Below are 14302 nucleotides of genomic sequence, written 5' to 3' on the forward strand. Positions count from 1 at the left end.
CAATGCAAGTCAATGGGACACAAATATCGGAACGTAAATAAGCCCTTTCTGTCCTTCTACATCCTGTTCTGTAGGGGGGAGAGTGTGGGCGGTACTGTGCGTGTCTGTGTGTGCGGGAGGGGTCTGTGTGGGCCTGCCGGGGATCTGTACATGCCTGGCGGGGCTCTGTGCGGGCTGCCGGGGCTCTGTGCCGGCCTGCCGGGGCTCTGTACGTGCCTGCTGGGGCTCTGTGCAGCCTGCCGGGGCTCTGTGCGGCCTGCCGGGGCTCTGTGCGGCCTGCCGGGGCTTTATGCGGCCTGCCGGGGCTCTATGCGGGCTGCCGGGGCTCTGTGCGTGTGTGCAGACATCGTTCGATGGGACTACAAGTCCCATCGGACGATACCTGCTACACAGACAGTGATTGACACATTAGCCAATGATGGGACAGTAGTAGTCCCATCATCCGGCTAATGTGTTGAATGAAAAAAAAAAACACATACATACTACATACATACTACATACATGCTACATACATACTACATACAGTACATTCATAAATAACATACAATACATATATATAGACATACAGTACATTAAACATAGAGCACATACTCACCATTACTTGTCACTTTGTTCCCCGAAGCCAGTGTCATCTGTAAAAAGATTAAAATAACAAACAACCAATATACTCCCTGTCCGCAGAAATCCAAACAGTATGGGAGAACCATTTCACAGTAATGGGAACATTGTTTTCAGGAGGCCCTCCTGTATGTCTCTTGAAAGGGTTATAGGGGTACGTCCTAATTTTTGGCAGCCATGACACTCATTGCATAGGCAGTAACAGTATAGGAGACCCACTGTTTAATAATGGAAACAACAAAGCATAGCCAGCTCATAGTAAAGGCCGCCTGATAGCCCTATAAAAATAGGCTTTGTGACTTTCAGAGTCCCTCCTTCATACATTAAACAGGATGTGTCAGATGATGTGTCACACACCACCTGGCCAGATAAGGTTGTAAAATGTTAAAATGACATTTTCCAGTGAATGCATTTGTCTTGGTTGAAAGCAATGGTAAAGTTGAAAACGCATCAAAAATGCTACGTGTGAACGTAGCTCAAGATGTGGAGGGGCATTTATGTTTTTGGTTATTTATTTTGCCTTATATACAACTCATTACCCTGTAAAGGATGTTCCTTAACATATTTCCCAGGAAAATCCATTTTGGTTTTGTTTGTGTATGTTTTATTGTGAGTCTGTAAAAGTGGCGTAAGACTCTGACGACCTTGTTCACAGCAGTGACCTGGGAGTCAGAAATGCTTCCTGGGGTCTTCCCCATGCTGTTCCCATGTCATTTGAGCACTGTTCCCATCGATTTCCACAATTTCTAGTCCCTCTAAAGACCACCAGAGGGGCGCGGTAAAAATGCTCGAGCTTCCCATATACTTACATTGAGCTCATTGCTCGGGTCGAGCACCCAAGCATTCCATTATGCTCGACCCGAGCAACGAGCACCCGAGCATTTTAGTGCTCAAACTTCACTAGTAATGGGACATACACCTTCCAAAAAGTTGAACATTTGTCTCTCCAGTCCACAGAGTATTCTCCCAATAGTCTTTGAGATTACTGGCTGCCCATTCATTACAGGATACAATTCAAAGTTCTTGTTCTCACCCACAAAGCTCTTCACAGTGCGGCGCCTCCTTACATCTACTCCCTCATTTCGGTCTATTGGCCTAACCGACCACTGCGCTCTGCAAACGACTTTCGACTAACCTCTGCACTAATCCGTACCTCCCATTCCCGACTACGAGACTTCTCAGGTGCTGCGCCACTCCTCTGGAATGCTCTACCCCAAGAAATTAGGACCATCCACAATTTGCATAGTTTTAGGCGCTCCCTCAAAACACATTTGTTCAGAGCGGCCTATCATGTTCCCTAATCAGTTATTTTGTTTGTGTGTAGCCCATTCACTACTTCCATCTATCCCCCACTCCCTGAAGATGGCTGGACCATCATTAATAATAATAATAATTTTTATTTATATAGCGCCAACATATTCCGCAGCGCTTTACAAATTATAGAGGGGACTTGTACAGACAATAGACATTACAGCATAACAGAAATACAGTTCAAAACAGATACCAGGAGGAATGAGGGCCCTGCTCGCAAGCTTACAGACTATGAGGAAAAGGGGAGACACGAGAGGTGGATGGTAACAATTGCTTTTAGTTATTCGGACCGGCCATAGTGTAAGGCTCGGGTGTTCATGTAAAGCTGCATGAACCAGTTAACTGCCTAAGTATGTAGCAGTACAGACACAGAGGGCTATTAACTGCATAAAGTGAATTAGAACATGATGCGAGGAACCTGTTTTTTTTGTTGTTTTTTTTTATATATAAATAGGCCACACAGGGATCGTTAGGTTAATGCATTGAGGCGGTAGGCCAGTCTGAACAAGTGAGTTTTTAGGGTACTCTTAAAACTGTGGGGATTGGGGATTAATCATATTAACCTAGGTAGTGCATTCCAAAGAATCGGCGCAGCACGTGTAAAGTCTTGGAGACGGGAGTGCGAGGTTCTGATTATTGAGGATGCTAACCTGAGGTCATTAGCGGAGCGGAGGGCACGGGAAGGGTGGTAGACTGAGACCATCATTGTAAATACATCATTGTAAATAGACACCTGTACTTTGTATCTCCCCACCTCATTGTAGATTGTAAGCTCTCACGAACAGGGTCGTCTTGTGTTGCTTTAATTATTGTATTGTTAACATTGTTACTTATGACTGTTGAGACTGAAGATGTTAAACTGTAAAGCGCTGCGGAATATGTTGGCGCTATATAAATAAAGATTATTATTATTACTATTAAAGATGTTTTATGGCAAAACTTGGACAAACCTTTATATTCTTATTGCTTAACAGTGCCTTTCATCTTGGAACTCTGCCTTGCAGGCCATTTTTCCCATGAACACTGACCTTAAATGAGACAAGTGAGGTCTGCATGTCTTTGAATGTTGTTGTGGGGTATTTTGTGAACTCTTGGATGAGTCGTCGCTATGGTCTTGGGGTAATTTTTGTCTGCTAGTCACTCGTGGGAAGGTTCACCACCGTTCCATGTTTTCGCCATTTGTGGATAATGGCTCTCACTGTGGTTCACTGGAGTCGCAAAGCTTTAGAAATGGCTTTATAACCTTTTCCAGATTGATAGATCTCAATTACTTTGTTTGTCATTTGTTCCAGAATTTCTTTAGATCATGGCATGATGTCTAGCTTTTGAGGGTCTTTTGGTTTACATCACTTTGTCAGGCAGGTCCTTTTTAAGTGAATTCTTTATTGGGAATAGATGTAGCAGTATTTAGGTCTGGGTGTAGCTAGGTGAATTGAACTCAGCTTCCCAAAGATGTAAGAAACCACAGATAATTTATGTTTTGAGGGGGGGTGGGCAATCACTTTTTCATACCAAAGTATGTGAAGTCAGCTGTATGATGATCTCCATCATAATACTCAATTCAACCTATTGATTTCAATTACCACTCATCTGAATGACTTTCACAGCACTCCTTGATGGTTCTGTCAAATGTATCTGTAGTTAGAACCTCCAAGGAAACAAATGACCCACAGAACAGACAATCATGCATATTAAGGGTACTGCAGACTCTCGTTCACTTTTACTCAGTTTGTACTGTGGATTTCAATAAAGGTTGCAATGCAGTATATATTTTGTATCTGAGCGGTTTGTAAGTTTGCAGTGAAGTGTTATCACATATACCCAAAAATTGTGAACTGTGCTTTTCCCAGCTGTACAGATAATATTCAGTCGTCCACTCCCTAAAGGTACCGTCACACTAAGCGACGCTGCAGCGATCCTGACAACGATCCGGATCGCTGCAGCGTCGCTGTAGAGCTGTCACACAGACCGCTCTCCAGGGACCAACGATGCCGGTAACCAGGGTAAACATCGGGCTACTAAGCGCAGGGCCGCGCTTAGTAACCCGATGTTTACCCTGGTTACCATTGTTAAAGTAAAAAAAACAACCACTACATACTTACCTACCGCTGTCTGTCCTCGGCGCTCTGCTTCTCTGCTCTGGCTGTGAGCACAGCGGCCGGAAAGCAGAGCGGTGAAATCACCGCTGTGCTTTCCGGCTGCCCGGCGCTCACAGCCAGAGCAGAGAAGCACAGCGCCGAGGACAGACAGCGGTAGGTAAGTATGTAGTGGTTGTTTTTTTTACTTTAACGATGGTAACCAGGGTAAACATCGGGTTACTAAGCGCGGCCCTGCGCTTAGTAACCCGATGTTTACCCTGGTTATCAGCGAAGACATCGCTGAATCGGCGTCACACACGCCGATTCAGCGATGTCAGCGGGAGAGCCAGCGACCAAATAAAGTTCTGGCCTTTCTTCCCCGACCAACGACATCGCAGCAGGGGCCTGATCGCTGCTGCCTGTCACACTGGACGATATCGCTAGCCAGGACACTGCAACGTCACGGATCGCTAGTGATATCGTCCAGTGTGACGGTACCTTTACTGTGCTTCTGCTGCTTTGTAGATGATTATCTCTTGCCTGAAGTGTATAGAGGAGAGCAGGATCACATTGTACCTTGCAATATCCTCTTTCATTGGACAATGTTTGTCCAAGAAATGTTTGTGCTCAGTTCACACTGAATAACTAACATTGTCCAGTGTCAATTTATTCGTCTACTAGGATACCAAACAGCTAAATTGCATGGTAGGAGCAAGAAATGCAAGAGAACAAACTTTTTAAATAGGAAAGTGGCTACGAAAAGCAGGATTTTAGGAGAAAATATGGTATTTCACACTTTTTGGTGGTGACTGGTCATCCTTAGCTATATCATATAGTAAATCTTTGTTATAAAATACATGACTTGCTGTACAAATGTTTTACGCTTAATGTTTCGTGTACTTATATTGCAGATTCAGGAACTTGAGACTGAAAATACAGAATTAAAATATAAAGTCCAAGATTTGGAGAATCAGTTAAGAATAAGTGATCTAACCTCCTCACCTGTAAGGAATTCTTCTTGTCTACTCTATGGTTGATATATTTTTATATAACTAAAGGTGTTTAGTCAGAAAATGAAGAATAGGAAGTAAAATAGGATGTAGCCATTGTGTATAATATATGCTTTATTTGTGTTCTATCAATTCCAGATTTCAGAATCTTCTCAGCACTATAAACATTTTCTGATTTACAATCTCGCGCTCATGACTATTAGAGATGAGCGAATATGTTCGGAAAACGATCGCCAAACATAAATTTGGAACGAATATGGTAGATTTGGATTCGTGATGGGTAACGCAAGCATTTTTCTTAAAATTGGAAAAAGTCGGTAACATTCGGTAAAAGATAGAATAAAAGCCTGTAATTCATGTGCGACGATCAGTGAAATCACAGAGTGACAGGTTAGAATAGAAAAGATAGAATAGATATATACACATAGAATACATATGCAGCTCTGGCAAAAACTAAGAGACCACCACTTCAAAACCCTGTCATGGTCAGCCCAATCTCCAGACCTGAACTCCATTTAAAACCTCTGGAATGTAATAAAGAGGATGATGGATAGTCACAAGCCAGCAAACAAAGAAGACCTGCTCACATTTTTGCACCAAAAGCAGTGTGAAAGACTTGTGGAAAGCATGCCAAGATGAATGAAAGCTGTGATTAAAAATCATGGTTATTCCACAAAATATTGATTTCTGAACTCTTCCTGAGTTAAAACATTAGTATTCTTGTTTATAAATTATTATGAACTTGTTTTCTTTGCATTATTTGAGGTCTGAAAGCACTCTTTTTCTTCATTTTGACCATTTCTCCTTTTCAGAAAAAAATATAGAATGTATTGCTTGGAAATTCAGAGTCATGTCAGAAGTTTAAAGAATAAATTAACAATTTACATATTACTCAAAAATATACCTATAAAAAGAAAAATCAGACAAGCTGAACATTTTGCTGTGGTCTCTTAAGTTTAGCCAGAGCTATATATATATGTCAGTGACACACACAAAATCAGGGGCTCTGTATAATCAAAACCACGGTCAGGTAGACCAACAAAAATGTAATCCACAATTGCCAGGAAAATTGTTCGGGATGCAAACAAAAACCCAAAAATAGCATCAGCTGAAATACAGGATTCTCTGAAAACTAACAGTGTGGCTGTTTCAAGATGCACAATAAGGAGGCACTTGAAGAATAATGGGCTGCATGGTCGACAAGAAAGCCATTACTGCGCAAATGCCACAAAGTATATTGCCTACAATACGCGAAACAACACAGAGGCAAGCCTCAAAACTTCTGGAACAAGGTAATTTGGAGTGATGAGACCAAAAGTAAACTTTTTGACCACAACCATAAAAGTTACATTTGGAGAGAGGTCAACAAGGCTCATGATGAAAGGAACACCATTCCTACTGTAAAGCATGGAGGTGTATCGCTGATATCTTGGGTTTATGAGAAATTGCATGGGTTTATGAGAAATCGCTCCTGTCAAACCAATCTAATCAGTTTTTATGAAGATGTAAGCTATAGGCTGGACCACGGTGAGTCATTGGACGTGGTATATCTCGATTTTTCCAAAGCATTTGATACCGTGCCGCACAAGAGGTTGGTACACAAAATGAGAATGCTTGGTCTGGGGGAAAATGTGTGTAAATGGGTTAGTAACTGGCTTAGTGATAGAAAGCAGAGGGTGGTTATAAATGGTATAGTCTCTAACTGGGTCGCTGTGACCAGTGGGGTACCGCAGGGGTCAGTATTGGGACCTGTTCTCTTCAACATATTCATTAATGATCTGGTAGAAGGTTTACACAGTAAAATATCGATATTTGCAGATGATACAAAACTATGTAAAGCAGTTAATACAAGAGAAGATAGTATTCTGCTACAGATGGATCTGGATAAGTTGGAAACTTGGGCTGAAAGGTGGCAGATGAGGTTTAACAATGATAAATGTAAGGTTATACACATGGGAAGAAGGAATCAATATCACCATTACACACTGAATGGGAAACCACTGGGTAAATCTGACAGGGAGAAGGACTTGGGGATCCTAGTTAATGATAAACTTACCTGGAGCAGCCAGTGCCAGGCAGCAGCTGCCAAGGCAAACAGGATCATGGGGTGCATTAAAAGAGGTCTGGATACACATGATGAGAGCATTATACTGCCTCTGTACAAATCCCTAGTTAGACCGCACATGGAGTACTGTGTCCAGTTTTGGGCACCGGTGCTCATGAAGGATATAATGGAACTAGAGAGAGTACAAAGGAGGGCAACAAAATTAATAAAGGGGATGGGAGAACTACAATACCCAGATAGATTAGCGAAATTAGGATTATTTAGTCTAGAAAAAAGACGACTGAGGGGCGATCTAATAACCATGTATAAGTATATAAGGGGACAATACAAATATCTCGCTGAGGATCTGTTTATACCAAGGAAGGTGACGGGCACAAGGGGGCATTCTTTGCGTCTGGAGGAGAGAAGGTTTTTCCACCAACATAGAAGAGGATTCTTTACTGTTAGGGCAGTGAGAATCTGGAATTGCTTGCCTGAGGAGGTGGTGATGGCGAACTCAGTCGAGGGTTTCAAGAGAGGCCTGGATGTCTTCCTGGAGCAGAACAATATTGTATCATACAATTATTAGGTTCTGTAGAAGGACGTAGATCTGGGGATTTATTATGATGGAATATAGGCTGAACTGGATGGACAAATGTCTTTTTTCGGCCTTACTAACTATGTTACTATGTTACTATGTTACTATGTGTGAGCTACAAAAACACAAGAAACTTGGTAAAAATTGAAGGAAAGATGAATGCAGCACGTTATCAGCAAATACTGGAGGCAAATTTGCACTTATCAGCTGGGATGCTGAGCATGGGACTTACTTGGACGTTCCCACATGACAGTGATCCAAAACACAAGGCCAAGTTGTCTCCTGATCTCAATATCATTGAGCCGCTCTGGGGAGCTCTCAAGTGCAGAGTTCATGCAAGACAGCACAGGAATTTACAGGAACTGGAGGCTTTTTGCCAAGAAGGAGTGGGCAGCATTACCATCTGAGAAAATAAACCTCATTCATAACTACCACTAGTTATGACAGTTATCAAGCTGTCATTGATGATAAAGTGGGCAATACACGGTATTAAGAAATGGGGTATGTGAACTTTGGATCAGGGTCATTTGGATGTTTTGGGTTGTAATTATTATTTCAAAAGAGAAATCACAGTAGTTTGACAATAACTGCCTACACCCAACCACTAACCATGAGTGGAGAAAAAGTTTTTGAGTTATCATCCATATACTATGAAAAAAGGCCAAGAAAGCAAAAATTCTACCTTGGTATGTAAACTTTTAGCACAACTGTATTTATTTATATTAGATAGATAGATAGATAGATAGAAGAAAAGCCGGTAATTCAGCAGCCGCAGTAGTGTAAAAACAAAGCAGGAGCCGACAGGATAGAAGAGAAGGATTACACACAGTAAATACAAATAGAATATTTAGATAAATAGATGTCAGTGACAAATAAAATTAGTACAGTGTGTGTGTGTGTGAAGCTTACTCTATATGTATATATTAATAAAAGATTCTTTTTCTAAACAAAAAGGCACGGGCTGTTAGGGCTAGCGGAACGCACCAAATGATAAGACAGATAGAGTATGGTGCGTTCGCAGCCCGGGGTCCACCGTGCAGAGATGGAACCTGCTGCCAAGTAATGACGGACTATATGGCGGTACTCATAAGTATACACACGTGGGTTAAACTTCACCCAGCGTGAAGGAAGCGATCCTGTTGCGTCACAGGACCGCGGTACCGCACATAGAGCGCGAGCAAGTAGTCAGCGAACTCAACCCCAACTAGGATTGGAGTCCGATTAGACCCTTGCTGGCACAACACCACAACTGGGTGTGTAAGGAAACTCAATAACAATATTAAGGCACAAGAGTGCATGCGGTGCCGCACTGACGAACACTACTAACCACCCAGGCTTGGGTAAGGAAAGCACAGAGGAAGTGCACGGCGCCGTACTGGCGGTCACAGCAACTAGATGCTGTAATGTGTGATTCGTGCTGTAGGATAAGTCGGGCGCTAGATAGCAACCATACACCTTCCACGAACAGACATTCAATAGGGTAGGGGTATCCAAGGACGACTTGCACTCACAACATACACACATTAACAATTGTACACTAGCGCATGGCCGTGCGGTCATGCGCAGTTTATATAGTTGCAGCACAGGAAGTGGCCACAGAAACTTTGTCCTTCCAAGACCTGCCAAGAGGACCAATGGAATGTGCTGCAGAGCCTGAGCACATGACCCTCGATCTCCAACGGGAGATCTTGCCCTGGGCATGCTCAGTGTGTGCAGACAAGGACTTAGTCCCAGAGAAGTCCGCTCGCTGCTGACCAGCACTGGCTTTAATGGCAGAAGCTGAAGAAGCAGCAGTAGCTCTCTGTACAGAGTGAGACTGAGCAAGACGCTGGGACCGACGTCCTTGCTGAGCAGACTCCACTGCGGCTGGATAAGAATGGGAGACCGCAGCGGAGATGGCTCGAGATTCCCCCTGTGCAGAAGCGGGAACTCGAGACCTAACACGGGCTCCCGCTTAATTTTCCTAACTAGCAAAGGGAAAGCCGATGGCTGAGGGCCGATGTTTATAGCCTGGGAAAGAATGTAATACCATGGAGCTTCCCAGGCTATTAATATCAGCTCACAGCTGTATAATTAGCCTTTACTGGCTATTAAAATGGGCCCCCCCAAAAAAATGATGTGGGGTCACCCTATAATTAATTACCAGCAAAGGCTGTGCAGAGAGCTGTGGGCTGATATTAATAGCCTAGGAAGGGGCCATGGATACTGCCCCCCTCAGGCTAAACATCAGCTCTCAGCCACCCCAGAAAAGGTGCATCTCTAATATGTGCCAATTCTGGCACTTAGCCCCTCTCTTCCCACTTTCCCTGTAGCGGTGGCAAGTGGGGTAATAGTTGGAGGGGTTGATGTCACCTGACAATAATACACCCCCATTATTAACACCATAGTCACATTGTATAAAAACACAGGCACCCAGAACAAAGTCCTTTAATTAAAAGAATGACACAGACTCTTAATAATCTCAATTAAACCAGACTTACGACCTCGCCTAATTCCACCGAAGCCCTCGTTCTCCTGTAATAAACCAAAAACAATAAGACAAACCAATATACCATACCTGTCCGTCGTTCTGTCCCACGCTGTAATCCATGTCTGGGGGATAATTAGTTTTCAACCTGGACAGTGCCAAGATGTGACCGTCCAGGCTGAGAACCACTGGTGAATGAGCGCAGCCTCATTTACTGGCGGTGACATCACTGAGGCTGCGTTCCCAGCTGGGATGAACTGCGGTGACCTCAGTGAGATCCCCGCTAGTAACATGAGAAGTCTTACAGTAATAGCGGAGGTCTCTCCAGTGCATCCTGGCTGGAATTGAAGCCTCAGTGACTTCACCACTAGTCACAGAGGCTGCGCCCGTAGCATCTCATTCACCAGTGGTTCTCAGCCTGGATGGTCCACATCTTGGCACCATTCAGGTTGAAAACTAATTATCCCCCAGACAAGGATTACGGTGTGGGACGGAACTACGGACAGGTATAATATATTGTTCTTTATTTTTTGTTTACTACAGGAGAGCGAGGGCTTTGGTGGAATTAGGCGAAGTTGTAAGTATGGTTTAATTGAGATTATTAAAGGAGTCTGTGTCATTTTTACAATTTTATTCTGGCTGTGTCTTTAATATAAAACTATAGGATTAGTAATGGAGAGGTGTCTTATAGACACCTCTCCTGTTGTGAATTCTGTGGTCAAGCTCCCTCCTGTGGTCATGAGTGGTACTTCGGCTGGTTCTGTCTATGTGCTTCCTCTGGTGGATGTGAGTGGGGCTGCGGCTTCTGAGTTTCCTTCCTCAGGTGACGAGGTTAAGTCGTTAGGTGCTGCTCTATTTAACTCCACCTAGTTCTTTGTTCCTGGCCTCCAGTCAATGTTCCAGTATTGGTCTTGCTTTCTCCTGGATTGTTCTTGTGGCCTGTCTGCCCTGCATAAGCTAAGTTTTGCTTGTGTTACTTTTGTTTGCTATATTTTCTGTCCAGCTTGCTATATTGGTTTTTCTTGCTTGCTGGAAGCTCTGAGACGCAGAGGGAGCACCTCCGTACCGTTAGTCGGTGCGGAGGGTCTTTTTGCCCCCTCTGCGTGGTTTGTAGGTTTTTGTGCTGAACGCAAAGCTATCTTTCCTATCCTCGGTCTATTCAGTAAGTCGGGCCTCACTTTGCTAAAATCTAGTTCATCTCTGTGTTTGTATTTTCATCTTAACTCACAGTCATTATATGTGGGGGACTGCCTTTTCCTTTGGTGAATTTCTCTGAGGCAAGGTAGGCTTATTTTTCTGTCTTCAGGGCTAGCTAGTTTCTCAGGCTGTGCCGAGTTGCATAGGGAGCGTTAGGCGCAATCCACGGCTACCTCTAGTGTGGTATGATAGGATTAGGGATTGTGGTCAGCAGAGTTCCCACGTCTCAGAGCTCGTCCTATGTTAGTAACTATCAGGTCACTTTGTGTGCTCTTAACCACTAGGTCCATTGTGGTTCTGAATCACCTGTTCATAACACTCTCCATTACTAAGCTGTGGGCAAGATGTCACGTGAAAATACAAAGGTGACATCAACCCCACAAATATTAACCCCACTTGCCACCACTATAGAGCTTGGCAAAGTGGCAAAATTGGCGCATCTAATAGATATGCTTTTTCTGGGCAGCTGCAGACTGCTGCTTTTAGGCTTGGGGGCCTATATCAATGGCCCCTTACCAGCCTGAGAATACCAGCCCCCATCTGTGAGCTTTAGCAAGGCTGGTTGTCAAAAATGAGGGGGACCCCATAACTTTTTTTAAATTATTCATTTAAATAATTAAAAAAACAGCATGGGGTAACCTCCATTTTTGATAACCAACCTTGCTGAAGCATTGCAGCCCCCAGCTGTGAGTTTTTCCTGGTTGGTTCAAGAAAATAGGGGGGAACCCACGCAAGGTTTTTCATTCATTTATTTCATTATATCGCAGGTGGCGACTGAGGAATACACCGATCATCCGTTCCTGCTGTCACTGTTATTAGTGGCAGCAAGTGGCAGGAGATGGGAGCTGTAGTCCCATCAGCTGATACCAGTGACCGGACGTAAACTTTTTACCTCCAATCACAGCTGTGGGCTCACTCTGTCTTGTGACAGCATGGGAACCGCGGCTCTCTGACCTGCGGGGATGATTTCACCGCCGATCAGAATCGCTATACAGGTGTTTCCCACACTGTCTCACAGCTTGGGAAATACCGGATTTTGTACTGTATATGTTCAGCTATATTCGGCGATTTAATTGACGATTAAATCGGTGAATATTTTAAATTTGGCGATCGTGAGCCGAACCGAACATTGAAATACTTGCTCATCTCTAGTGTCTATATTCATGAAAACATGAAAACACAATACTTCCAATATTTTCTGTGAGCTATATTCTGTATATTTATATGCAAATATATTACATATCTAGTAAAAGTTACCTTGACTCAGGTTATATAGTGCTGTAATATCACAGCATAAAATAAAGCGTTAATCAACACGTAAGTTGACATTAGTCAATGACTTATGCATTGTTAAGTTACAGTACATGGACAAGAGAACTGGGACACATATCTTAATCACTGCACTCATTTATTTTCCTCATTCCTATGGCCACAGATGTTTAAAATCAAGAAACTAGCCATGCAGTCTGTCTTTGAAAACATTTATGAAAAAATTAGTCATTTTAAAGAACTTACTGTATTCGAGCGAGGTACGGTATCATTATTATAATTATGCCTTTGCTTACATAGCGCAAACTTATTCCGCACCGCTTTACAGACATCATCATCACTGTCCTCATTGGGGCTGACAATCTAAATTCCCTATCAGTATGTCTTTGGAGTATGGGAGGAAACCGGAGTACCAAGAGGGAGAACATACAAACTCCTTGCAAATGTTGTCCTTGGTGGAATTTGGGATTTGAACCCAGCATCCCAGCGCTGCAAACAGTATTAGAAGGCCACTCTTGTACCAAGTCAATTTCTGAAATTTCTTCTCTCCTAAGTATTCCACAGTTAAATGTGTCATATTATTGAAAAATGGAAGTGTTTAAGAACTACTGCAACTCAAGTGGAAAAACTACATAAACTTTCAATGAGGGAGCACCAAGTGCTGAGGCACATTGGGAGCTAAATCACCACTGCAACATTTTTTATTTGTGTTAAAGTGGTGCCACTAATGTAAGGTCCCTGATCTATTATACAGTGCTCAAAAATATGAAGGGAACACTAAAAGCCCACATCCTAGATACCACTGAATTAAATATTCCAGTTGTAAATCTTCATTCATTACATAGTGGAATGTGTTGAGAACAATAAAACCTAAAAATTATCAATCTAAATTACAACTAATATTCCACGGAGGTCTGGAGTTGGAATGATGCTCAAAATGAAAGTGGAAAATGAAGTTACAGGCTGATCCAACTTCAGTGGAAATGCCTCAAGACAAGGAAGTGATGCTCAGTAGTTTGTGTGGCCTCCACGTGCCTGTATGACCTCCCTACAATGCCTGGTGAGGTGGCGGATGGTCTCCTGATGGATCTCCTCCCTGACCTGGACTAAAGGATCCACCAACTTCTGGACAGTCTGTGGTGCAACGTATCGTGCGATACATGAAGTCCCGGATGTGTTCAATTGGATTTAGGTCTGGGGAACAGGCGAGCCAGTCCATAGTTTCAATGCCTTCATCTTGCAGGAACTGCTGACACACTCCAGCCACATGAGGTCTCGCATTGTCCTGCATTATGAGGAACCCAAGGCCAACCGCACCAGCATATGGTCTCACAAGGGGTCTGAGGATCTCATCTCGGTACATAATGGCAGTCAGGCTACCTCTGGCAAGCACATAGAGGGCTGTGCGGCCCTCCAAAGAAATGCCACCCCACACCATTACTGACCCAATGCCAAACTGGTCATGCTGAAGGATGTTGCAGGCAGCAAATCGCTCTCTACGGCATCTCCAGACTCTGTCACGTCTGTCACATGTGCTCAGTGTGATCCTGCTTTCATCTGTGAAGAGCACAGGGCTCCAGTGGCGAATTTGCCAATCCTGATGTTCTGTGGCAAATGCCAAGCGTCCTGCAAGGTGTTGGGCTATGAGCATCTGTGGACGTCGGGCACTCAGAATATCCTCATGGAGTCGGTTTCTAACTGTTTGTGCAG

At 43.5% G+C, this 14302-nt stretch overlaps 1 protein-coding gene across 18 annotated transcripts in view; it reads left to right on the forward strand.

Annotated features, from left to right (window-relative positions):
- Positions 1-14302, forward strand: part of GULP1 (GULP PTB domain containing engulfment adaptor 1) — a 1948673-nt gene that overhangs the window by 1452680 nt on the left and 481691 nt on the right. For all 18 annotated transcript variants that reach the window (XR_011314670.1, XR_011314673.1, XR_011314671.1 and 15 more), the window contains one exon: positions 4919-5011. Coding sequence is in view for 12 of the 18 variants with exons in the window: in XM_069733778.1 (XP_069589879.1) it covers positions 4919-5011 (93 nt within the window). In the remaining 6 variants the exon portion in view is untranslated. The remainder of the gene's footprint in view (positions 1-4918; positions 5012-14302) is intronic.

This window comes from Ranitomeya imitator, chromosome 7 (assembly GCF_032444005.1).
Source record: "Ranitomeya imitator isolate aRanImi1 chromosome 7, aRanImi1.pri, whole genome shotgun sequence".
In the NCBI taxonomy this organism is placed as follows: Eukaryota; Metazoa; Chordata; class Amphibia; order Anura; family Dendrobatidae; genus Ranitomeya; species Ranitomeya imitator.